Genomic DNA, 27709 nt, shown 5'->3' with positions numbered 1-27709 from the left:
CCAATTCACTTCAATGGGCTGCCCTATAAATGTTTGATGCTCAAAAGAAGCTCCTAATAATTTTGAACGAAAAGTTTAGTGCAATGTTTTAATTCGACAGAATCGCACAACCTTTGGGGTGTCATTAACAACAACAGCACCCAAACACCCATCGCACATTTTGCTAACATATTGTGAACGGGACCTTACTGAGATCCAAACCAAGGATGAGTGCTTAAAAGCCATTGTAAAGGCCTATTTATTTCCATAAAATAATAAACCTGCTCTGTGTAATGGTATTGCACAGAACAGCCCCATACCTCCTCTTCTGGGGTCCTCTGCCAACACTCTTGGCTCCTTCTGTGTGTGCCTCCATAGTAAGCCACTTGCTATGGGGGCACATGTATGGGCTTGCTCCCAAAGCAGGCTGTGTGTATCCATAGACACACACAGCGTGGCTCAGCCCCACTCACAGGATTTGATTGACAGCAGTAGGAGCCAATGATTCCTGCTGCTGCCTCTGTGTCCTGTTAGGAGAGGAATAGAGACTGAAGATGGGTAGAGCGCTGGATTGAGATAAGACTCAGGTAAGTATTTAAGGCAGTTGAGTGGTGGTAATACAACTACTGGGACAGGGGCGGACTGAAAACTCATGGGGCCCCCGGGCAATAGGGGATCATGTGGCCCGTGTCCTTGCCCAAACTCAAAAAAGCCTATGAAAAAGGTACCAGGGGCATCTCATGAGGCCCCCTACTGACCTCGGGCAGTGCCTGAGTTTCCAAATGGTCAGTCCGCCCCTGTACTGGGATATTTTTTTTACCTTAATGCAGGGAAATACATGAACACCTTTGCGCCGGTGCCTCCCGGACCTTTGAGTTTCAGAAACCGGGAGGCGGGGTGGGGTTTTAGGGTCATGTGACCACCATGATTCGCTGTCACGGCGGTCACATGATCAGAAAAGGTCCCGATCGCAAGGGGAGATCGGGAGCATTCCATGAGTCACATACATATGTGCTGGGAGCGTGCAGGGCGCACGCTCTCAGCACATATGTATTTTCAAATGGTACGCAGATATGCGGCCGCTTGGCATCAAGGTCCAGACGCCGAGAGGCCAAATATTTGCGTGTGCTCGGCGTCTAGGGGTTAAGGTACAAAGAAGTGCTGACCACTAAGCCATTGTGCTGCCTAATGTCTAGTACACACACAATGAGAAAATTGTGAGCGATCTGAGCGATCGTCTGTTAATTTGATCGTTAGTACACAGCCGATCACGAAAGTTTATACGAAATTCAAAAGGGACAAGCACGAACATTTTTCTTGAAAGATGACAGTACATGTGATTTTGTGTAATTAGTACAGTATTCACCTGTAAAAAATCGAGTGACCAAGACTCCACATGCTTAGAAACAAAAGAATACATTACAATACAACATAATATATGACATCATTGAGGGAAGTTGTAGTCTGTCTTACAAGAATTTTCGTAAATCTAGTAACCTATTCATTTTCAACTTGAGACTAGCATGCAAAAAAAAAAACAGACGATCATTCATCCGATATTCTCATCGTGTGTACCAGGCTTTAGGCTCTGTTTCCTTGTTTGGGTCCCTGTAGTTAGAATGACATTTTCTGCTGATTTATTTGTGACTGAGATAGGGTGGTAGCCTTAAGGGCTAATAAAATAGAAACCTCCTGTGCTACTCAAAATCGGACTAATAATTATGGGGAGGGGGCTGCTAGCACCCAACCATATACCAAATGGATAATGTGCAAAATCTAAAGTGATTTCGTTCAGCGCTACCCCAATACTATACTACTCCCTTATTGGCTTATCCCAAAACACAGATAATTAAACCAATATATGATGTACGATAAATATGTAAAATAGAATAGAATGCACATAAATAGTTTAGGACATATACAGGGGCGGACTAACAACTCGTGGGGCCCCCGGGCAATAGGGAATCATGGGGCCCCTATGTCCTTGCCCAAACTCAAAAAAGCCTATGAAAAAAGGTACCACGGACATCTCATGTGTCCCCTACTGACCCAGGGCCCTCGGGCAGTGCCTGAGTTTCCAAATGGTCAGTCCTCCCCTGGACATATAAAATATTCATAAAACCTTATTATTTACTAAAAATGTCACCGATGCAATACAGTGATAATAACAAATCAATCTCATTAAGTTAGCTGATCTACTAATGTGAAAAAAATTAAATAAATAATGTGTAGAAATAGAAACGCCAGTGAGAAGAAAAAGTCCCGATGGGACTTCAATATATATTAACTATAATAAACAAAAAAGGTGAATCCCTGAATGTGGGATCAATAATCACACTGATAGGAATGGTGACCACAAAGGCTAGAAATTAGCCAATTAAAGTGAAAAAGTTTTTGTGAATCCCTTAATGTGGGATTAAATATATCACACAATAGTGACTAGTGTAGTGAAAAATAGTAATCAACATGAAAAGTGAATTCCTAAATGTGGGATCAAAAATGCATTACTAATGAATAGTGACCACAACAGCTATAAAATAGCCAAAATTGGTGAAAACAACAAAATCATAAATCCCTAAATGAGGGATTAAATATATCACACCAATAATGACAATTCAGTGATAATGCAACCAAAAAAAAAATTATAAATATGTGATATCACACCAAAAAGGTGATATTTAAAAGACAATGTTGATATGTCATATAAGTCCAAAAAAAAAACAACAATTTAATGGTGCATACAAAACACCAAATAATACAGCGAGATACAGGAAATAATCCATAAACGGCTAAATTGCCCTCTCGCCTCCTTGAAGCGACCCAAAGGACCAAAACGCCTTTTACCAAACAAGAATAACCATCCACAGCCTGGTCAATCCCTCTCGGATAGTACTGATCCGCAGCAGTGGTGCCCCTTCACAGATTAGTAAACGAAGCAGCAGGATCCCCCTCAGGGATGATATGGTATAATACAGCCAGATAACATCAAAAGCTTAGGATATAAAAGAAAAATATCTCCCATAGTGTATATCTGTTTAATATTAGTTCAAAGGGCAGCACAGTGGCTAAACAGTTAGCACTTCCACCTGGCAGTACTAGGGTCGCTGGTTCAAATCCCAACCACGGCATCACCTGCCTGGACTTTGCATGTTCTCCTTGTGCCTGTGTGGGTTTCCTCCGGGTACTCCGGTTTCCTCCCACACTCCAAAGACATGCTGGTAGGTTAATTGGATCCTGTCTAAATTGGCCCTAGTATGTGTATGTATGAATGTGAGTTAGGGACCTTAGATTGTACACCCCTTGAGGGTTAGGGACTTATGTGAATGTACAATATATATATGTAAAAGCGCTACGTAAATTGATGGCGCTATATAAGTACCTGAAATAAATAAAAATAAAGTTAAAACATATAGCCAAATGCCCACTCACTTATTCCAAGTATAAAACAAGCTGAAGCAAAACCTCATGCTATGGGTGTACTTGCATGGATTTATTGGGATAAGCCAGTAAGGGAGTAGTATAGTATTGGGGTAGCGCTGCACTAATTCACTTTAGCCTTAAGGGTTAGTTCACACTAGAGCTTTTTTCTGCATCAAAAACTCTTGCACAGTGTTTTCCATGTATTCCAAAGGACCTTGCTCACACCACTGCAGTCAGTTCCAGTCAGTCTCCAGTGCAGAAAAAAGTAGAATATGCTGCATTTTTTCTGCACCATACTGAAACGGGCGGACTGACCATTTGGAAAATCGGGCGCTGCCCGGAGTCAGTAGGGGGCCTCATGAGATGCCCCTGGTACCTTTTTCATAGGCTTTTTTGAGTTTGGGCAAGGACACAGGGGCCCCATGGTCCCCTATTGCCCGGGGGCCCCATGAGTTGTCAGTCCGCCCCTGTACTGAAACATAGCAAACTGCACCGGAACTGCATGTGGTGTGAACTGTAAGCAAAAACTGACTACAGCGAAGCAAACAAGGGGACAAAACTGTGCAGCCATATCAATTCATTAAGGGCTGGTTCACACTACATGTTGCTTTTTTTCTGCATCCAAATGGCACAGAAAGCAAGTTACAGTATGTGGTTGTCAATGTCATAGTTCACATCAGTGCTTGCCGTTCCAGTGCATTCCAGATGCAGGAAAAAAAAGTAGAACAGGCTGCATTTTTCCTGCATAGTACTGTAATGGAATGTGGTAAAACGTACTGGAATGCTCATGTCCCTATTTAAAATGAATAAAAAGAGAGGGGGAAAAATGAACTGGAATGCATCAAAAACGCACTGTAACATGTCAAAAGCGAGCATGCAGAAACGCATCTGGAACGCATCTAGACTGCGTTTCTATAGTGTCAACCGACCCTAAAACGTGTGGTGTACCTCATTCCTTACAAGTGATGGTACATTGATGAAACAGGACAGGCATTACAAAATTCTACATAGACACACCATAAAAGAACATAAGGATTAACTACGCACGTAGGACATCATTTCTCACAACCAGACCACCTTATGAAAAGCAAGAAATGTTTTGGTTTTTATAGGGAATTTTAAAATTGCTCAGGAAAGAAAAACCTTTGAACTACAAATGTTAATTCTGTTTGATGCAAGAGACAACAGACTTTCTAAATCACGATCAAAGTTTTATGACCGTTCTCACCCCTGTTATTCTTTCCTCTCCCCTCATATTCCATAGCCCTTTCTCTACTCTTCATCTGACTACATATCTCACTTTTGTTGCCCTAGTGGGGAATTTAATAACATTGGAGCAGACAGAATCTGGAGCAGCTGTGAATGGCAACCAATAAGCTTCCAGTTTTCATTTTCGAGGTTTAACTGAACAAGATGAAGCTAGAAAATGATTGGTTGCGATGCACAGCTTCTCCAGATTTGGTCTGCTCTAGTTTTAGTAAATTCCGCACTATGTGTCTGGTTTTTCCCCAGAAATTGTTGCCTTTTGCAGATGATGTCTTAACATTTTGCTACACCTTTGGTTATCAGTACTGTTTGGACCAGGGGCAGACTGACCATTCGGACACTAGGGCACTGCCCGAGGGCTCGGGGTCAGTAGGGGGCCCCATGAGATGCCCCTGGTACCCTTTATAGGCTTTTTTGAGTGTGGTTTTAATGTGGTCGAGGACACAGGGGCCTCATGATCCCCTATTGCCTGGGGGCCCCATGAGTTGTCAGTCCGCCCCTGGTTTGGACTGAGAAGAAGGTTGTTGACCCTGGAAAGTTTGCTGTGAACATACAACTGTTGGTGCAAATAAACAAAAAGCTACCACAGCTGTGTTGTTGCAAGAGCACTGACATGGCAAAAATCACCTTAAACCCTTACATATACCCAATAAAGAAACTAGCATCAGGTGATACACAGAGATTAAACCAATCCTCCTATATAACTAAGGTATGCCTGTTTAATTGCAGCCATCTGTCCTCTACACCTCTTCAAAGTCCAGAATTTATACCGCTTGTCTGACAGTTCAGAAAACAGGGGGCGGGGAGCTTAGTATACGCTCTGCACAGCTCAGTGAGGAGTGATCTGAGAGCTGATTGGAGGGAAGGTAAACACACCCCTTCAAACAGCACATAGGAACAGAGCTGAGGCTGTCAATCACAGGCTGTGAGCTGGAGGTCCCTCCCCTGCCACCATTTTATCTCTTAGTGTTGGGAAAACTTGTTAGAAGTGACTCATGCAGAGGAAGGAGGCAGCAGACAGAAATGACACATATTGCTCTGGATTGAAACATATACACACTATAGACTGATATGCTTTGTTCATATTTCATGTTTGAGGTTTACAACCACTTTCGGGATCAAAATTGTGAGAAATTCTCTCATATGTACAGTATTCCATTTACAAGCTCGATTATCTTTTCTCAAAAACAGAAAAAAGTGCAGATTCCTCCAAATCTGGCAGAGGTCACACTCATAACACATTGATAAAAACCTATCAAAGCCCTGTTGCTTCTTAATTGTCAATCTTGTGCTGAAAAAGCCTAACACCTTTAAAGAAAACCTTGCACTTACCCTAGGTTCACACCTAAGCGTTTCTGCCACGTTTTGCATTTTGCAGAAACGCAGTACAGTTCATTTTACATGATTTCCTATGGGACATGCTCACATCTCCTAATTTTCACCCAGTGCTTTTTTTGGGAAAGGGTCAGGGACTTTTTTGAATGCAAAACATTGCATTTTTAGTTCTATAGAGTCCAATGGGGACTCTGCAGAAAAGCACGTATTGCGTTTTTGTTGCATTTTTTTAATGCTTTTTTGCCTCTTTTTTGACGCGTTTTTATGCATTGAAAATATGCCTAGCAATGAGAAAAATTAAAAAAAAGCAAAACGCATCAACGCATGGCAAAACATGCATCTGCTACCCATGCTTGGTGTGCAATTAACAATGACAATAACAATTGTGAAACTTGCAGCACATTTGTGTGTTTTTTTTGTACGTTTAGGAAATATGTAGGTGTCTGTGCAGCCTTAGATTTACCGACAACTATATAGTGTGAAAACGTTGTTAATGGCCAATAAATGGATTGTTTAGATAGGGCTTTGCACTATACAGTTGCTAAACCTAAAGCCTATTATACACATGCTGAAAGTCGACTGGTTCAGCAGAAGCTGGCTGACTTGTCACACGGGCGTTCTGTTTTTTTCATCAGTTCAGTCACGTTTTTTCAAAGAAAAAAACGGATCAGTTTACATCCGTTTTTCATCAGTTTACATCCGTTTTTCATCAGTTTACATCCGTTTTTCATCAGTTTACATCAGTTTTTTCATCCGCTTACATCAGTTTTTCCAACCGCTTACATCAGTTTTTTCATCCGTATACATCCATTATTCATCATTTTACATCAGTTTTTTCATCTGTTTACATTTGTTTTCGTCAGTTTACATTTGTTTTTCGTCAGTTTACATCTGTTTTTTCATCCGTTTACATCCATATTTCATCAGTTTATATCAGGTTTTTTTTATCAGTTTACATCCATTATTCATCAGTTCACATCAGTTTTTCATCAGTTTACATCAATTTTTTCATCAGTTTACATCCATTATTCATCATTTTACATCAGTTTTTTCATCTGTTTACATCAGGTTTTTGTCAGTTTACATCAGGTTTTTCATCTGTTTACATCAGTTTTTTCATCAGTTTACATCCATTATTCATAATTTTACATCAGGTTTTTCATCTGTTTACATCCGTTTTTCGTCAGTTTACATCAGTTTTTTCTTCAGTTTACATCGATTTTTCATCAGTTTACATCCATTTTTCATCAGTTTACATCAGTTTCTTCATCTGTTTACATGCGCTTTTCATCAATTTACATCTGTTTTTCATCTGTTTTAATCCATCATTTGTCCGTTTGCATCTGTTTACATCTGTTTTTTTTTTTTGTCCCGTTTTTTTTTTTTAATAGAAGAAAAATAGGGTTTTCTCCTGCTCAAAAAAATAGATGTTAACGGATACACTAATCTATAGAAATACATGGGTGTAAACGAACAAATGAAAAACGGACATACGGAACGCCCGTGTGAAAGAGGCCTTTCAATAAATGTGTGCCGCTCTCTATTCAACAGAGGTCAGTCTTCAACAGAGGTCAGTCTATCGACCAGCTTCTGTCGAACAGTCTTGCTAGAAAACCAGCATTCGATCAATGGCTGCAATCGCTGATCAGTGTATACTGACGAGGGAATGGGGAGGCTCAGCATGAGAGATCTCTGCATCACACATCATTGTGTTGATGCTGGGACCTGTCAGTTTTTTTTGTTGAACTTGGTAGTTGAACAAACAAAAAAGAAAACTGAACATGTATACCCAGCTTGAAGCTGCTTTCACACTGATCAGCTTTTCATGTGTTTCTGTTCAGTTGTGAAGAGTTCCATTTAAAGGGATGCATTTTTCTTCTACTTTTTTTAACTGAAGAACTCAACAAAAAAGCGTGAAAGCAGCCTAAAGAGGATCTTTAATGTCTTTAAAAAAAATTTAAGTCAACACCTAAAAATACTGTAGCTGCTGACTTTTAATATAAGGACACTTGCCTGTCCAGATGTCCAGCACCATCCTCACCCGAAGCGCTTCTTCCCCAGCGCCGGCATGCTTACTAATGTAATAAAGGAAATTCTTACTAATGGAAGCTGGCTGTGACTTCTAGAGGTTTCACCGTGGTCTTCCTATTGCATATGCACGAGCCGCGCTGTGTTTTGTGAATAATCCGGCAGCTCTCTGGGACCTGTGACCAGGGGCGGACTGACAACTCATGGGGCCCCCGGGCAATAGGGGATCATGGGGCCCCTGTGTCCTTGCCCAAACTCAAAAAAGCCAGAGTTTCTAAATGGTCAGTCCGCCCCTGCCTGCGACTTTTCGTCTCCCAAAAAGCTGCTGGTTTGGGGGGCAAACGTCCGCTCAGATCACCTAGGTGATCCAAGCGGAAGTGGGAGCAGGTACCCACCAATTACCTTCTCCTCCCCCACCCCCTAAAAAAAAAATAGCATCCAAAAGTGGTACAGGAGGGAGCGAGGAGGTGGAAAAGCAGAACTTCTTTTGGATGAAGTTCCGTTTTACCCTCGATGCACACATGTGTGGTGCGGGGAACGTCACGATCTGGTTTCCCGCTCCGCACTGCAATCACCCTTTGTTTGCAATCCACTGCAGGTGTCAATACAAAGTTAACGACACCTCAAATGGATAAAAAATACAGTGTGGTTTGCCTGCACCGGATCACGTGGTACACAACAACCATGCCATCTGCTTGCAGTGCGTTTTCCAAAACTGGTGCATGCATGGCTTTGGTGTGATGTGGTGCAATTTGAGCCCATTCATTTTATGGTGCAGTTTCTATGATATTCACATGCAGGTTATAGTGTGAACCGGGGCTTAAGCTGGTAAATCTAAAGGAAATTGTGCAACATTGTACAATTACATGAGCAGCACAGTGGCTAAATGGTTAGCAGTACTAGGGTCGTTTTCAAATCCCAACCACGGCACCACCTGCCTGGAGTTTGCATGTTCTCCCTGTACCTGCATGGTTTTCTCCGGGTACTCCGATTTCCTCCCACACTCCAAAGACATGCTGGTAGGTTAACTGGATCCAGGCTAAATTAACCCTAGTATGTGTATGTATGAATGTGAGTTAGGGACTTTAGATTGTACACTCCTTGAGGGTTAGGAACAGGGGCGGACTGACAACTCATGGGGCCCCTGGGCAATAGGGGATCATGGGGCCCCTGTGTCCTTGCCCAAACTCAAAAAAGCCTATGAAAAGGTACCAGGGGCATCTCATGGGGCACCCTACTGACTCCGGGCCCTCGGGCAGTGCCCGAGTTTCCAAATGGTCAGTCCGCCCCTGGTTAGGAACTGATGTGAAAGTACAATATATATATATACTACTAACTGCTAAGACCAACGGCCGTTACTCCATACTCATAATCCTTGACCTTTCTGCTGCATTTGACACAGTCAACCACCCGCTTCTCCTCAGTGAACTCAACTCCATCGGCCTCTGTGACTCTGCTCTCTCCTGGTTCTCCTCTTACCTTTCTCAGAGCACTTTCAGAGTCACATACAACTCCTCTTCCTCCGCTCCACTTCCTCTTTCTGTTGGGGTACCCCAAGGTTCTGTTCTTGGGCCCCTCCTTTTTTCTCTCTATACCTCCTCCCTGGGCCAACTGATAACCACCCATGGCTTCCAATACCACCTCTATGCTGATGACACCCAGATCTATCTCTCCACTCCCCAGCTCACCCCCTCAATCTCCTCACGTGTCACAAATCTACTAAGCGACATATCAGCATGGATGTCACATCACTACCTCAAACTCAATCTTTCAAAAACTGAGCTTGTAATATTTCCTCCCCCCTGATCCCCCCCTCATGACTTTACCATTAAGATCAACAGCACAACCATTGGTCCTTCCCCTCATGCCAGGGTGCTAGGTGTAATTCTAGACTCTGACCTCTCCTTTGGGCCCCACATCCACTCACTGGCTAAATCCTGCCGCCTCAACCTCCAGAACATTTCCAAAATCTGCCCCTTTCTGACCAATGACACCACAAAGCAACTTATCCATGCCTTGGTTATATCCCGCCTTGATTACTGCAACTCTCTCCTCATTGGTCTACCGTTATACAGGCTATCCCCCCTTCAGTCTATTATGAATGCTGCACCTTACCAACCAATCAGTGACTGCTGCCCCTCTCTGCCAATCCCTTCACTGGCTTCCACTAACCCAATGTTTAAAATTCAAAATACTAACCACATCTTACAATGCCATCCACAGCACTGCCCCTAGCTACATCACCAACCTCATCCACAGATATCGCCTAAATCGCCCACTCCGCTCCTCCCATGATATCCTCCTCTCTAGCTCCCTCATCACCTCCTCCTACGCTCGCCTCCAGGACTTCTCCAGAGCCTCTCCCATCCTCTGGAACTCCCTACCACAGCATGTCCGGTCAGCCCCCACCCTGTCTGCCTTTAGGTGATCTTTGAAAACTCACTTCTTCAGGGAAGCCTACCCCACCTCCACCTAAGAACTGTACTTGAATCACCTCCACCAGATCATCCCCCACAGCTATCACCTTTTGTATCACCTCCCCCTTCCTTTAGATTGTAAGCTCCACGAGCAGGGCCCTCATATTCCTTCTGTATTGTACTGTATTGTAATTGTACTGTCTCCCTTATATTGTAAACTGTTGGCGCTATATAAATCCTGTATAATAATAATGTAAAGCGCTGCATAAATTGACAGCACTATATAAGAACCTCTAATAAATGATCAAAATAAATTAAGTTGTACCTTTTTAGTCGACAATTTTAAACAAACACCATGAAAAATGGTGACATGGATATAAACTGGAAAGACAGAGACTGGACATTAACTTAACAGGATGATACAGAGGAAATGTTAGAAAATAATTAATAATGAGCAACATTCAGAATAAAGTGCATAGTGGCAGCAGGTACCTGGAAAGAAGGAACAAAATAGCTGGGTTTTCCCAAACCTTGGCAGTATTCCAGAATCTCCGTGCGTTGGATGTTGGCACTGCTGGCAAACCTCTTAAACGTTTGGCTGAAAGATACCATGAGAACATAGTTAACACCTACCAGCATGGAGGGTAAGGTGGGAGACCAGAGAGTGAATTGGACCCAAAGAACACAGAAAGTAAAGAACTTTTACAAGTGGAAAAATACAAACAACAGAAAACCGTTCCCATTAGCCCTTCACAATGAAGAAATCTATAGAAAAACATTGCCCTCCAGTGGTAAAATAAAATGTTTGCTAAGCTAAAGATTTTTCTTTCTATTTTCTTCCAACGATTCTAAAAACGCAAACCTAGGGATTTAGTAAACAATTGCAAACCGGAGTTGGAAGACTTAAGACTGTAACAACTGGAATTCAATAATGAGCTGCAACTGTTTACAAGTATGTGTTGGCAAATTCAGTCAGTGCTGAACGGCAGCCAATTCTTATGCCAGTTGGGTCTTTCACTTACAGAATTTTGCTAATGTTTATCAAAATGTGGCAGATGCACTACATACAAACAAAGGGAAATATATATCTTATGCTGTGCTATGGTCTATCACAGAGTCTTAAAGCGGAACTACACTACATCTGGGCACCAAAAATGCTAGTCAATTCATTTTTAATATTCAGATCAAACTCTCCCATCCACCCATCCATGTCTACATGCCTCATTTTGCTGAGAAATCACTTTGAAAAACACTCCATAGCACTTCTCGCTGTGGCCATCTTGAGTAAGGGCAGATGAATCATGTCACATTTACTTTATGGAATCCATCTGCCCATAGCACAGGCATGCAGGCAAGAAGGTGTGTTTTCTCTTCATCCATTGCCGTGGTGAAACACAAATTTATTTAAAAGCATATACATGCATACTCACAAACCAAAGGGGGATAAAAACAGAGAAGAAGAGTCCGTAATGACAGTCCAAAGTGACGGCAGACCCTTGGTGAGGTAGGCTCCTACCCAGAGGCGTCCCTAGAGTTGGTGTCACCCGGTGCGCTAACACTCGGTGACACCCCCTCCGATGATCCCCGCAGAATGGATCGGATCTGCGGATTGAGCATAATGGATCGGACTCCGATCCATTATGCTCAATCCGCAGATCCGATCCATTCTGCGAGGATCGTCGGCTTTCTTTACAACTTTACATCCCGATGATCCCGACAGGATCGTCGGCATGCAACCTATACGGGGTGACACCGGACCCGCTCCAAGAAAATGTAAGTTGAAAAGAAAGCTGATGATCCCCGCAGGATGGATCTGATCCGTCCTGCAGGGATCATCAGCTTGCTTTACAACTTACCTTTTTGTGGTAAGTTGTCACCCAAAGCGGACCGCACCCCCCCGCACCTGCCTCAGGACGCCACTGCTCCTACCACACCAAGGGTCTATCGTCACTTTGAGTGCGCCCTGTTTTGCTTTTGTTCACCAGTACCAAGATTTCCTGATCTTCTAAGGGCTGCACCTCAACGAATGGCAGTTACAGTTATCCTAGTCTGCATGAAGATTTGAGCGCTGGTTTAATTTTGTTTATTTACAGTATAAGAAGGTGTGCTTAGCTGTGAAAACCCCTCCTACCCTCCTGAAGATTGTATGACACCATTTGCCTAGGAAAGAAACCAGAAAGTAATTGAAGAAATATATTAGAAAAAAAGTTTAAAACATTTAAATATAATATTCTTTTCTATTTGTTTACTAATGCTAGCAGCATATGGATTCAAATTAGTCAATGTTGATTGAGAGAGTGAAGTTCCAGTTCCGGTTTAATGTGGTTCTAAAGGTTGAATGAAGGTTTTTTTACCTTCACGCATTATATGCATGAAGGTAAAAAACCTTCAGTATGCAGCTCCCTCCTGCCCTTTTTAACCACTTGCCCTCCAGAGGATTTACCCCCCTTCCTGACCAGGCCATTTTTTGCAATACGGCGCTGTGTTACTTTAACTGACAATTGCGCAGTCATGCAACGCTGCACCCAAATGCAATTTATGTCCTCTTTTTTCCCCACAAATAGAGCTTTTATTTGGTGGTATTTGATCACCTTTTTCTTTTTTTTTATTTTTGCATTCTAAACAAAAAAAGACTGACAATTTTGAGAAAATAACAATGTTTTTGACTTTTTGCTATTAAACATGTGCAGCAAAAAATTTAAAAAAATCAAATTTCATCATAAATTTAGGCCAAAATGTATTCTGCTTCATGTCTTTGCTAAAAAAAAATCCCAATACGTGTAAATTAATTGGTTTATGTGAAAGTTATAGTGTATACAAATGGCGGTATATATACTGGTATTTTTTTTTTTACTAGTAATGGCGGTGATCAGCGACTTATAGCTGCGGGACTGTGGCGGGCATTCTGACACTGGGGGGAACTGACTTGGTGTCAGTGACACCAATACAGTGATCACTGCTAATAAAAAGCGCTGATACTGTACTAATGGCACTGGGCTAGAAGGGGTTAACATCTGAAGCGATCAAAGGGTTAACTGTGTGCTGTTTCACCGTGTGTTCTTCACTGTAAACACACTGCTTTGTATGGGTCTGCTATGCAGAGCCATGCAAAGCAGTGTGCAGGTTCTGACAGGGGAGAGATCTGTGTTGTTTATACACAGGTCTCTCCCATGTCAGAGATACTCAGCAATCACCAGGCGCCGGCGAGTAATCACCAGCCTGGACCCGGTGATTGACAGCCAAGGTCGCGAATGGAGGCACGTGAGCGCCCCCTACCCGGAACTGCAAAATCATGTATACGTGATTTTGCACACCCATGCCGCCCTGTATTTCTGCTATAGGGCGGCACGGAACTGGTTAATACCTGAGCTCGATCCAGCAATGTGAATGAGACCAGAGGTTCTATCAGTTTTCTCCATCCTCATTGGCTCTCCCTGCTGTCAACCACAGCCAGTGAGGAAGGAGCAGGGGACGGGGCCGAACCATAATCTCTGTTGTGTCTTAATTGTCGAGTCAGTGGAGGGGAGGAGTCAAATTCTTTTTTCTTTCTTTTTGCTGCTGTAACTTCCTGTTAGAGGGTGGCTACATTCATTCTCCATGCTCTCACTGTAAGTAGCAACGCAGCCACCTTCATTTGTGGCAGTGCACATGACCGCAAATAACATGCATAACTCCTTCCAAACAAAGGTTAGTGAGTGGGAAAAGGAGAAGTTTGGGAGCTCACAGAGGATGTTACAAAAAGGTAAAAAATACAGCAAGTCACTATTTCAAATAGATTACAGGGTCATTAAGTAGTGGATGTATATTAATTATTTTTTTAAAGGAATATTGTTTAGTTTTACTTTACTGGTTACCTAGGGGATATTTTTAAAGGAGTAAATCTGACCTGCACCAAATTCACAGTTGAGATGAATTTTTACCCCCATATACACGGTCACAATGTTTTGTATCCCCACGGTCACAATGTTTTCCATCCCTACGGTCACAATGTTTTGCACCCCCACGGTCACAATGTTTTGTACCCCCACGGTCACAATGTTTTGCACCCCCACGGTCAATGTTTTGCACCCCCACGGTCACAATGTTTTGCACCCCTACGGTCACAATGTTTTGCACCCCTACGGTCACAATGTTTTGCACCCCTACGGTCACAATGTTTTGCACCCCTACGGTCTCAATGTTTTGCACCCCCATGGTCTCAATGTTTTGCACCCCCACGGTCATAATGTTTTGCACCCCTACGGTCTCAATGTTTTGCACCCCCATGGTCTCAATGTTTTGCACCCCCACGGTCATAATGTTTTCCATCCCCATGGTCACAATGTTTTGCACCTCCACGGTCACAATGTTTTGCACCCCCACGGTCACAATGTTTTGCATCCCTACTGTCATAATGTTTTCCATCCCCACGGTCACAATGTTTTGCATCCCCCTGCAGCAAATATGATTCCTTAAACTGAATGGGGGTGCCCTGCAACTATGCATAGTACACTGGTGTGCGATTTAAGGAGTTAATAAAGGTGGTGAGGAGGCGTCATATATTAAATGCCTTCTGCAGAAAGATTAAATCTAACTTACAGCGGTTGTAAAGGCATTTTTCCTAAAATAATAAGCATGTTATACTTACCTTATATAGTATTGCACACAGCGGTCCTGAACCTCCTCTTCTGGGGTCCCCTGCTGGCCTCCTCTCCTGTGCCTACCAACAAAGCAAGACTTTGCTACGGGAGCATGCCTGTGGACTCGTTCCTGAGCTGGGCTGTGTGTGCCCATAGACACAACCAGCGCAGCTCCACCCTGTCCCCTTCTCTCTCCTCACAGGATCTGATTGACAGCAGCAGGAGCCATTGACTACCTCTCTGTTGTGTCCTGTGAGGAGGGGAGCACAGACCAGCAATGCTGCACATGGGCACAGCGCTGGATTGAGATAGGATTCAGGTATTCAGGGAGGTATGGGAAAGGGGCGATACAATTACTGGGACATTTTTTTTCCATAATGCAGGGAATGCAGAAGGTAAAAACTGTCCTGCCATTGGAAGCACTTTAGCTTTGTGTATACTTCCCAAATCATTTGAACGTAAGCCTTACTCACCCCAAAAATGTCTCTTCCAGATGTATTTCACAGAATAAGAGCTCTATGATGTTTTTGCCTCTAATATCAATTTTGTGACCGTCACAGCTAAAAGACTGATGACATGATAGACTGAAGTATGAAAAATGTTTTAAAAAGGCAGATCAAATCGAAAGGGTTCTTTTCATTTTCAGGGGAAAAATGACAATTGGAAGGTGACTGGTTCCTACAGGCAACACTTTGCATACATGTCCGCTACAGAAATCAAAGGCAGCTTGTCAAATGAATTTTGTGATCTCAGCATCCAGCATCAGCTTGGGCTTTTTGAATAATAATCATTATTTAATAATAATTTGTAACAAGCCCTCCAACATAACCTGATCCGTATGGTACAGAGTGTTCCGGTCCTGGGCTTTTCTTGACCTCTTTGATTTACATTAACCCTTTACAGCCCACAGCAACAGGTTCACTTTAATGCCCTCCCTACTCAGCTTCACATATTTACCTCTCCTTTGCTTCCCTGCTGCTCTGTTCAACCACCAAGAGCAAGGAAAGACAGTAAGTTGCTCCAATAAGATCTTGCACCGTCTCCATGTGGCATTGCTGGGCCAATCAGCAACATCGGCGCTGATACATAGAATGATATCAGTCAGATCAGAATTCCTACTACTATTCCCTACTACTATTGTTATCCTGCTGCTCCTGTGATCAGTTATGACTCCAGCCGTTTGATGGTTGGACAGTTTGGTTGACGTCACAAGCAAATGTGACAGTTAGCATTCCTGGTGTGCATTAAATGTGTAACTGTTTTTTTTATTTTTTGCCTAGGTTCACACTGTGAACCACTTGTGAATCGTACACACGAATCGCATCACATTCCTATGCAAATCACATGCGATTCTGTGCGGTGCAATTTGAGCACATTCATTTTAGCTGGCTCAAATCGCACTGAATTTGCATCAAAAAGTTGCGGGCAGTTTTCTGTTACTTGCAGTAGAACCAGATCGCATGTGTGTTTATACCCATGTGATCGGGTTCAGGCAAATGCATTACATTTGCGACCTGTTTTTGGGGTGTCGTTAACTGTTCAATGACACCGGCAGCAGATAGAACACAGGTGAATTACTATGCAAGGCGGGAAACATGCAGGAATCGCTGCATTTCCCACACCAGATTAGTGTGAACCAGGGCTACATCCATGAAATTGGTTTAGTTTGACTATATAGCCTCGGTTCATACTGATGCAATGCAGGCAACATAGTGATTCTTGTGCGTCTCATACATCACATAGCAATCGCACTGTGTTCTGAGATCTGCTCTTAGTGTCAATGAAAAGTTAACATCATCTCAAAAGCAGTTCAGTTTTGGGCACCAATTCACAAAAAAAACATTGGGGAACTGGAGAAAGTACAGAGAAGGAAGAAGGGCAACCAAACTGATACAAGGCATGGAGGAGATCAGCTATGAGGAAAGAATAGAGGAACTGAATTTATTCTCTCTTGAGAAGAGGAGATTAACCGCTTCCATGCCGGGCACTTTTACCCCCTTCCTGCCCAGGCCATTTTTCAGGTTTCAGCACTCTCACACTTTGAATGACAATTGCACAGTCATACAACATTGTACCCAAACTAAAATTTTAGCATTTTCTTCACACAACTAGAGCTTTCTTTTGGTGGTATTTAATCAACACTGGAGTTTTTATTTTTTGCTAAATTAACAAAAAAAGACTGAAAAATTTGAAAAAAAAACACGTTTTTCTTTCTGTTATAAAAGTTTGTAAATAAATAATTGTTCTTCATAAATTTAGGCCAAGATATATTCTGCTACATGTCTTTGGTGAAAATAACCCAAATTAGGATGTATTTTTTAGTTTGTAGGAAAGTTTAGGAAACTATGGTATAGATCTGAATATTGATCAATCCTGAAGTACTGACAGTCAATCTAATTTCATGAGGGCCAAGAATGTCAGAACTGTACAGCTATCCCCCAAATGACCCCTTTTTGCAAAGTAGACAGTCCGACGTACTTCGTAAGAGGCATGGCGAGTTTTTTGAAGTTGTATTTTTTTTTGTCATAATTTTTCGAAAAATGAAAAAATGAAAAAATTATTTTCACTATTTTTTTTTTTACATACTGTCACCAGTGCAGTACAGCATCATCATATAACTGGCATGGCGGTGATCAGGGACACTGACTGGTGACTGGTATGAAAAAAAAAAAATATATATTTTTTTATTTTTATTTTTTTATTATTTTTAATTTTTTATTACTTTTTTCTTTTTTTTTAAGATTTTTTTTTTCATATTTCACTATGACCAAGTAGTACAATGTTACCATAGTAACATTGTACTACTTTGGGGAAGTGATCAGTATTTTTTTTTTTTTACACAATTTGCTTATAGAAAAGAATTACTTTGCTATAAGCAAGCATTTACCTGAACTACATTGATTCATTCAGGGTTTTTTTTGTTTTTTTTGTGCTTAGCTGTGATTTGGGCACGGCTAATCACATGACACAGCTGGGCTGTGATTGGCCCAGTTTGTGCATGTGATCGCTGTGACCATTCACAGCTAGACACACTAGTATACAATGGATGGCATGAATGAAGCCATCCATTGTATACAACTGTCATGTGACCTGCTGTGATTGGTCACAGCAGGTCACATGGTACATCAGTGGTTCATACAGTGAATTCGGTGTAGAGCTATTCACCCTGAGGGCATCACAGAGGACAAGGGGCACTCTTTATGTCTGGAGGAAAATAAATTTAATCTCCAAAACATGGAAAGGTTTCTTCACAGTGAGAGCTGTAAAAATGTGGAATAGACTCCCTCAAGAGTTGGTTCTAGCCAGCTCAGTGGATTGCTTAAAAAAAGGCCTGGATTCTTTCTTGGATACACAGAATATAACTGGATACCAACATGTATAGGTAAAGTTGATCCAGGGAATATCCAATTGCATCTCGGGGGATGAGGAAGGAATTTTTTTCCCAGTAGGAGCAAATTGGATCGTGCTTTGCTGGGTTTTTTTGCCTTCCTCTGGATCAACTGTGGTTATAGGATTATAACTTTTTTTTTCTTTAATGGTTGAACTTGATGGACTTTTGTCTTTTTTCAGCCAGGCTATCTATGTAACTACAGTTGCAAGAAAAAGTATGTGAACCCCTTGGGATTACGTGGAGTTTTGCATGAATTGGGCATAAAATGTGCTCTGAACGTCATCTAAGTCACAACAATAGAAGAACACAGTCTGCTGAACATAATACTACACAAACATTAGATGTTGCCATGGTTTAATTGCACATAACATGTAAACATTCACAGTGCAGGGAGGAAAAAGTATGTGAACCTTTGGACTTAATAACTGGTTGTCCCTCCTTTGGCAGCAATAACCTCAACCAAACATTTCCTGTAGTTGCAGATCAGACCTGCACAACGATCTGGAGTAATTTTGGACCACTCCTCTTCACAAAACTGTTTGTGTAGCAATATTCTTGGGATGTCTGGTGTGAATCGCTCTCTTAAGGTCATGCCACAGCATTTCAATCGGGTTGAGGTCAGGACTCTGACTGGGCCACTCCAGAAGGCGTATTCTGTGCTGTTGCAGCCATTGTTTTGTTGAATTACTTGTATGCTTTGGGTCATTGTCCTGTTGCATCACCCATCCTCTGCAGAGCTTCAGTTGGCGGACAGATGGTCGTACGTTTTCCTGCAAAATGTCTTGATAAACTCTGGAATTCATTTTCCCATCAATGACAACAATCAGTCCAGGCCCTGAGGCAGCAAAGCAGCCCCAAACCATGATGCTCCCTCCGCCATGTTTTACAGTGGGGATGAGGTTTTGATGTTGGTGTGCTGTGCCTTTTTTTCTCCACACATAGTGTTGTGTGTTCTTCCCAAACAACTCAATCTTGGTTTCATCTGTCCACAGTATATTTTGCCAGTAGTGCTGTGGAACATCCAGGTGCTCTTTTGCAAACTTCAAACGTGCTGCAATATTCTTTTTGGACAGCAATGGCTTCCTCCGTGGTGTCCTCCCATGTACTCCATTCTTGTTGAATGTTTTCCTTATTGTAGATGTGTCAACAAAAATGTTAGCATGTGCCAGAGATTTCTGTAGGTCTTTAGCTGACACTCTGGGATTCTTCTTTACCTCATGCAGCATTCTGCGCTGTGCTCTTGCAGTCATTTTTACAGGACGACCACGCCTAGGGAGAGTAGCAACAGTGCTAAACTTTCTCCATTTGTAGACAGTCTGTCTTACCGTGGACACATGAACATCAAGGCTTTTGGAGATACTTTTGTAACCCTTTCCAGCTTCATGCAAGTCAACAATTCTTGATGGTAGGTCTTCTGAGAGCTCTTTTCTGCGAGGCATGGTTCACATCAGACAGTGCTTCTTGAAACCAGTAAACCCAAAACAGGTGTGTGTTTTTTAAGGGCAGGACAGCTGTCAGCAACACATCCAATATCATCACATTGATTGGAGTCAAGGTTGGCTCACTCCTGGCTCCAATTAGCTCTGGGAGAAGTCATTAAGCTAGGGCCTCACATACTTTTTCCTCCCTGCACTGTGAATGTTTACATGTTATGTGCAATTAAACCATGGCAACATCTAATGTTTGTGTAGTATTATGTTCAGCAGACTGTGTTCTTCTATTGTTGTGACTTAGATGACGTTCAGAGCACATTTTATGCCCAATTCATGCAAAACTCCACGTAATCCCAGGGGGTTCACATACTTTTTCTTGCAACTGTATGTAGCTATGCAGTGCGTTTACCTGAACCAGATTGCATTGGTATAAACACTTTTTGATGTGGATGTGGTGCAATTTGAGCCAAAAAAAATGAATGTGCTCAAATCACATTGCACAGAATTGCATGTGATTTGCACAGAAGTGTGGTGCGATTCTTATGCGAATCCCGTGTGATTCACAGTGTGAACCTAGGCTTAAAGGGGAACTAAACCCTCCCTTCCTTTGCAACCAATGAAGTGGTCCTCTTAACCTCAATTTGATCTGTAGTAGACATGGTGCTTCACATGTGATCAGTTATGACACCAGACATTTGATGGCTTGACAGTTAGTTTGAGAGCATAACCAACTGTGGCCGTTATCATTCACAGAATGCCTTGAATTTAACAGTTTTAGGAAGCAGTTAAACCAGTTTAGTTCCACTTTAAGCTAGCAATACATGAATACACAGGCTGAACGAGAGAAATGTAATTGATTCCTCCATCTATCCTAAGCAACGTGGATGAAGGAATTTCCTCTACTGCCTATTATATTATGATATCCGGCACCCATGGCTGTCTGAGTACCCAAACAGTGGCTGCATCTGACTGGATGAAGTCATTGTTTGACTGACTATTTTCCACCTGACTCCCTCAACAAAAGCCATTTGAAAAATCAGCTTAACCCCTTCCTAACGGAGGGTAAAACAAATGCATGAACAACTTAGACACGTGTTAGTAAAACTGTGCATGTGATTGCAACTACTTTGTGTATCCATGTGAATTATACCTTGTTTCTTTCAGGACAAGTTGGGCTTTCTTTTGGTGGTAAATAGTAGTTTTTTTTTATTTAGCTGTATATTTCTTACAATTACCATAACTTACCACCAAAAAACAACCCAAAATAAAGTATCCTTCTCCTTACGATTGCAGTGTTACAACATATGTGTATGTTATTTGTTGTTTGTACCTGTAGTAGGGCCTAGTACGCATTATGCTTTTTCTATCCTACCTAAAAAACACAGCCGCTGACACCTATACTAAGTTAAAAATACTTAAAAAAAAAAAACAAAACCTACCCAACATACTGACCTTTACCTTTGGCCCTAATACTAACCCTGGCACTGACTCAGATCAAGCATTGATCTAGTTTTATTTTTCTTTATTTTCTAATTTTTTTACACAGTTTTGTTAGTTTACATCTTTCTCCCTTGCAAGGAGAGAAAGATACAATGTATCTTTTTTCTCCATTCAGAAGAGAAAGACAACACATGGGCAGGCTGCACAGAGGCTGATCACTGTGAAAGCCAATCAGAGGCTAGGAGTCCTAGGTCTTGATCAGTAGCATAAGACACGGGGTTCTCGGTGAGATCCTGGTCTCTGTGCTTGGAGCTTCCAGCACAAACACTGGTACACATATATGCGGCCACACAGATGAAGGCTCACTTCTGTGAGGCCGCATATATGTGTACAGTCAGCAGGAAGCCAACAGGACCACCCACAGCTCAAATTTCGGTCAATTCAATGGGACTCGGCTGCAATTTGAGTTGTCTATGGCAGCCTTTAAAACATGGACTGTGCCCACATATCTAAACTCTTCTCAGTGTCTATGGGCACCTTTAACCTGACTGCCTGTTAAGCAGGAATGAATACAGGAGTGGTTGGACATGAGTCCAAACCCGCCTGACCTATCCCACCAGGAAGTTGTCAAAGCAAACAGCCAATCATACCCATTGCAGGCATTCCACATCCTGCAGCCACATATATATATACATGCCCCTTGTATATGTGTGGCAAGCCTCCATCACCTATGATTGGCTTTCCGCTTTGACTGCTTCTTGGTGGGATAACTGAAGTCTGAGCTTGAGCTCATCCAACTGTTAAGGGCAACTGTTTCTACCTCTAGTTTTTGTAAATCCTACACAGTATACATCTAGGGGAATTCATAAAAGTTGTCACGGACACCCAATAGAATTCCGTAGGGCGCAGCACCGAAAATGTCAGTGCTTTCGCCCAATTCACATGCATGGTGCATGAATCTGTCCATATCTGCACTTAGGTCAGAGTGTCCACACTGGGCATTGCCATATTTATCCCAATTTACATTTAGCTTTAGGCCAGGAAAATCTGGCTACAGCTAAATGGAAATACAGGTCCGTGTGGGAAGCTGTCACATACATGACAGGTTCCCAGCACAGGCCTGACCCATTCTGAGTACTGTTGTACCTCCGCATGCCAGCTTAAACTTGGTCTTAATTGCTGCCGGTTTCCTAGAAGAGAACTGGTAATTCTTTAAGAATTTGTCATTGCCATAGCAACAAGTTACAAAAGTGGCAGTAATAAGAACTACCTGAATTTGCCACACGTGTCGGTTTTGTTACCAACACTGGCGCTAATGTTTGTCTGAGTTAGTCGCAGGTGGTATTTAAGGGCACTGTGGCCAGAAATATGTCATTAGGGCTATTCTGAATTCCCCTGAATATGTTATAAACACACTATCTGGATCCTCATGTATTTCAATTATGCCTATTTTGTATGCCTATTATTGATGAGTGTATTTTATGTCTCATATATCCGGAGCATTAAATGTATGTTGTGCTTTGAGCCTTTCACCCTCATATAATCAATCAGCGCCTTGTTTCACTTGAAATCCCTCAACGCCCACTCTCGTATTATACAAACCTGCTATCTGATCTAAGTTTGGCTGAAATGAATGGGAACACGCCTGTGAAAAGAGCCCAAACCATCCGTTTGATGTTTACATGATTCAGCCCAAAATAGAGCTGTGAGCAATAATGTGGAATTATGCCCCCACGGAGCCTAACAACATAGACACCTGACTGTGATGAATGGGCCAGCTGAGAAAAACAAGGGCCTTGGCTCGCACCCATATTTAAATCCCTCGTGTATTTACTTGGCCATTTTCAGGCTTTCATTTGTGTGCTGGAGTACCGCACAACATTATCCTAATTATTTTGTATGATTAATAATTGTGCTGACAGAACAACTTCAGGCGCCAATGATGATCTCACTCCATAGGGTCAATTCCACTACAGTCCAGCTGGGGAAGGATTTGACAGATTATGGGACGGGTCTATTAAAGCCTGGAAAAGCCATACTGTCTTATCTTCCATTGCATTTTCTTTTCAAAGGATGTGCATTTAAGAAAAGTGAAATATTAGGCTGTCATAGAAAAAATATATAATGTGATTTGGTTGAGGTTTACAATTTAACCAGTGAAATACTGATATTGTCAGATACTGTTTTCGCCGTGAAGGTACTCTTTTATTTTTTTACATAGAAGGGAAAGCATACCATGCCTGTCAAGTTTTTATTATGGTCTGTGCTCCCATTGGGGAGATTTCCCCTCACTTTGGATCACAAATGATGGAATGTCTCTCCAGAGGTAACACAGACTGCTAAAAAACTCAGTGTGAGTACTTTCTATACCCCCTAGACCCAACTAGTTCTCATCTATGACAACTTAAGTGGCAGATCTTGAAATACCTTGCCAAGCGATATCCTCAGTGCAGCCGGGTGAAGGAGGAAGGATTCATCAGGGGTCTAAGGAGGTACATCAAGGGGACTTCAGTGCTCATTAAAGAAACATTGCTATTTTGCTGATCCACATATTTGTACAGTGTACAGTTTGCTAAGAAGTTTGTCCTCAAGTGCCTTGGGCATCCCATATACCCCTAGACCCCATCCAAGTTGTTAATCCCTCAATAAAAGCAACAAAAAAAACAGCTCAAGGACTCTTTTACTGACTCTGTGTGTGACGATGTGCAAAATACACGTTGCCTGGCTGTGCAGAGCTTAGGGGGGACCTAATCCAATCCAGCGGCCCTCAAGTGGGTAGCACTACACTCCCTTGATACATTGGAGAAAAAAGTGTAGACATTAAGGGGTTTATTTACTAAAGCTGGAAAATGCTAAATCAGGCTCACTTCTGCATAGAAACCATAAAACCTGGAAGCTGATTGATTTCTATGCAGAAGTGAGCCTGATTGTGCACTCTCCAGCTTTAGTAAATAAGCCCCACAGTGACAAAGAGATGAGCTCAACCATGTGTTGCTTCTTCATACATTTTACAGTTACAGGGTAGAGTGTTACCATTCCGTTTGTGTGTGGTCACATTTAGGCATTCTTTATTAGCATATTGCCTGCTATTAGAGATGAATAGTTACTAGAATAATCCCAGTGTTATGGGCACTCATTTGCCCCACCCATCCTAATAGTTACCTGGCCAAAAGTGGTCCATGTACGAGTCCACTATGAAGCAGAGTTATACAGGTCCCACCTTATGTGCTTGAAACAGAACACCTGATGTTCATTGAAAAAAATACAAAGCATTCCAGGAATAGCAGCAGTACAGAGTGAGTGCAAGGGAAAAGCCTCTCGCACAGCATTTAGAAGATTGTGGCTTTCCTTGTAGTATCACTGACTAAAACAGTGATTGTCACCAGTGGTTTTTCAGGTATGAGGTATGCCTACCCACCTTGGTCCAAGCTGGATCAATGTAACTATGCAATAAAGAGTTCAGCTTTAAGGAATTCCAGGGTTGAACAGATTGACCTAAGCAGAGCAGAAAATTTCTTAAAGAAAGTTAAGACTTACTTGTGATTGCTGCCCAACAAAACCAGACGGTCTGACTTATTGTAGAACTGGCCGAGAGGGATGCCAGCTGTCAGGTAGCAGCAGTGTCCAGCCTCTGTGAAGCCTTTGAGAACTAAATATTGCATAAACAAAGTCATTTTAGTACAATGTTCTGTTTTGGAACTGTTAATTACATTACTTCCCTAACTTTACTACAAAAGCCTTATGATATACACAGAGCAGTGAGGCAACAGGTGTGATACCCAAACAACCAATGCATGCTTTCATCTTCTGAACTGTAGTAGGTAAAAAAATAGCTGGATATTGACACCTTCTTCTGCACTAACCTTTTTAAAGTATATGTGAACCTCACCGATACCAAGTGCTGACACAGTGCAGTGCAATTTGAGTCTTTACAAAATGAATGGCCTGAAATTGTACTGCAAAGAATTGCATGCAAGTTGGACAGGAATGTGTTGCAATTCCTGTCCCAATCGCATGCGATCACAGCTCCTGTGTGAACCCAGACTTGTCATAGTGACTTTGAGCCTGAGTTCACACAGGAGAAGTGTGGAACCTGCATGACGGGTTCCACCAGTAAAGCTTCAGCTCCCGATCCAACTGCGGATGTCAGTGGCTGCTGCTTGGGCTCCTCCTGCCAAATCCACAGCTTTGTACCGCATATTTACAGCGGCTCTCTCCCCCAAACCTCCAGCCATCCACTGAAGAGACAGGAGGAGCCGCAGCCGCTGACATCCGCAGTAGGATCGGGAGTTGGAGCTTCGCTGGTGGAACCTGTCATGCAGGGAGGTTTCCTACACCGCTCCTGTGTAAACTCAGGCTCAAAGTCACTATGGCAAGCCTGGGTTCACATAGGAGCTGTGCGGGAAACCACATGCAATTTGGACAGAAATTGCACTGCAATCCAGTTCAAATCTCATGCAAGTCTTTGCAGTGTGATTTAAGCCCAATAATTTTGTTAAATCCACACTGCAAAGGTATCAGCTTTGGATATCGGGAGCATTTGCACGAGTATTCATGCAAATACTTAGTATCAGCGCAACCCTACTTTTTTTTAATAAATGATCAAATTCCCTCTGTTCTGAGCTGCATAAGGAGATGAGAAAGCTGGGGAAGGTGAAACACCAGCACGCTGGTCTTCCCACTGGACAGCTGACAGCAGTTGAGCAAAGTAATTGCAAATAAACATCTCATTGGGATACTCCATCAGCTGATAAGAAGCTTGTCTAGGACAAAATCCAGCAGGCTCAGGCCCGGAATACCTAACCATGGGCCCCATAGATCATAAAATTTACGGAAGCAGCCTCTATGTTGGTATATGTATTTCCCAGCCAAAGAGTTTCACCCATGCATTGTACCGACTCTTTATGAGAGGGAGATTCAGATGACTTCAAATGCCAAAGTATAACCCTACAAGCCTGGAAGAGAGCTTTAGCAACTGCCTCCCTAGTAAGAAGTGGTAATTGAAAGTCATCTAAGATACCCAACAAACAGGGTTTGGGATCAAGTGGGATAGAAACTTGAAACACAGTTTATGGTGTCTATCACACCCGCCCAATAAATGTGTAATTTGGGGCATCACCACAGTAAATTAATTAGATCCCCATGGTCTCTGGAGCATCAACCACAGGTAGGGGTGTCCAAAATACCCATTTGGAACAGAGGGACTGGAGAAAAATGTTCCCTTAATACTATGTACAATTGCACAAGTCATTGTGTCAAATAGTGGGTCTTTGGGCACTGCCTGGAGTGTCTCGTCCCATTGGTCTTCCACAAAAGAGTCAACATCGGCCTGCCATCTATCCCTAATTGTCAGAGGAAAAGACTGTAAAAGCTCTCCTTGCAGCATTGTGTAGCACCCAGAGATAAAGCCTTAGGTAAATGTTGTGTTACCATCATATTGAAAATTAGGGTTGGGGAAGAAAGCCACACCACTGATGGGCCCTGCATCAGTACTGCATGTTTCAGTTGAAGGCAGTAAAAAAACATTGTGTTTGGCAGGGAGAACTTAGCACTCAATTCTTCAAAAGTACAGAGGGAACCATCCTTGAAGATATCCTTCAAGCATGTTGACCCCATATTTTTACCAATGGGGAGCGTGTTGTAGCTAGTTCAGGGTAATTGGTATTGTGCCAAATGGGACTATATTGAGTAAAACCAGAGACCTGTTGTAGCTACTTAGTTTTGTTCCAGACTTTTTGAATTAGAGTATATGTAGGCAAAAGGCTATTAGATTTGGCAAAGGCTCCGGCCTACACATCCTGTTGGCAGATCTACCACCTCTGCTGTGTGAACTTGAATGGTGGTAGAGGAATTGAGGGGGGTGACTGCTTAGTCGGGGTGGGAGCCAGACCCTTACAGAGGTGCTGCAGCTAAGCCGCCAAGTAATAAAGCCAGGCGTTAGGTGGTTAGTTTTTATTAGGAAAAGCAGAGGGACTGGCAGGAAAACCAGGGATTTCACCCAAAGAAGTAACACAAAGGAAATAGGATACTTTATACAGCAGGCACATATCAAGGATATGAAAGGTTGGGGTAACACATTCTTTAACTTCCCGCTGACAGTACGTGAAAGGATTAAATGGAATATAACTCAATCCATTTTGTATACACTAATACAAGATGCTAGTTTAACATACATATATGAGATATGTACACACTAACAAAACTGTCTATGCCAGCTTCATGTAGAAATAAGTGTTTTTGCAAACTTTACAAAAAAGCAGATAAGGTTTACTCTCATTTCTGAAAAGTTGTAACCACAACTTGGGCGCTGGGTCAGATTACAGCCATGGTCTGGGCGTTAGACCAGATATGGCATGATAGATAAAGCAGAAGAGTGAAAAT

The 27709-nt window shown here is 42.3% G+C and overlaps 1 protein-coding gene across 1 annotated transcript in view; it reads right to left on the bottom strand.

The window, feature by feature from the left end:
• Positions 1-27709, bottom strand: part of SEC16B (SEC16 homolog B, endoplasmic reticulum export factor) — a 312561-nt gene that overhangs the window by 141206 nt on the left and 143646 nt on the right. The window contains exons 15-16 of the mRNA XM_089676327.1: positions 24866-24977; positions 10938-11043 (exon numbers count right to left, since the gene is read on the bottom strand). Coding sequence (XP_089532453.1) covers positions 10938-11043; positions 24866-24977 — 218 coding nt within the window. The remainder of the gene's footprint in view (positions 1-10937; positions 11044-24865; positions 24978-27709) is intronic.

The sequence above is a fragment of the Staurois parvus genome, unplaced genomic scaffold (genome assembly GCF_062004578.1).
Source record: "Staurois parvus isolate SC_StPar_1 unplaced genomic scaffold, SC_StPar_1.0 ptg000166l, whole genome shotgun sequence".
In the NCBI taxonomy this organism is placed as follows: Eukaryota; Metazoa; Chordata; class Amphibia; order Anura; family Ranidae; genus Staurois; species Staurois parvus.
This window is presented reverse-complemented; position numbering and strand designations above follow the sequence as displayed.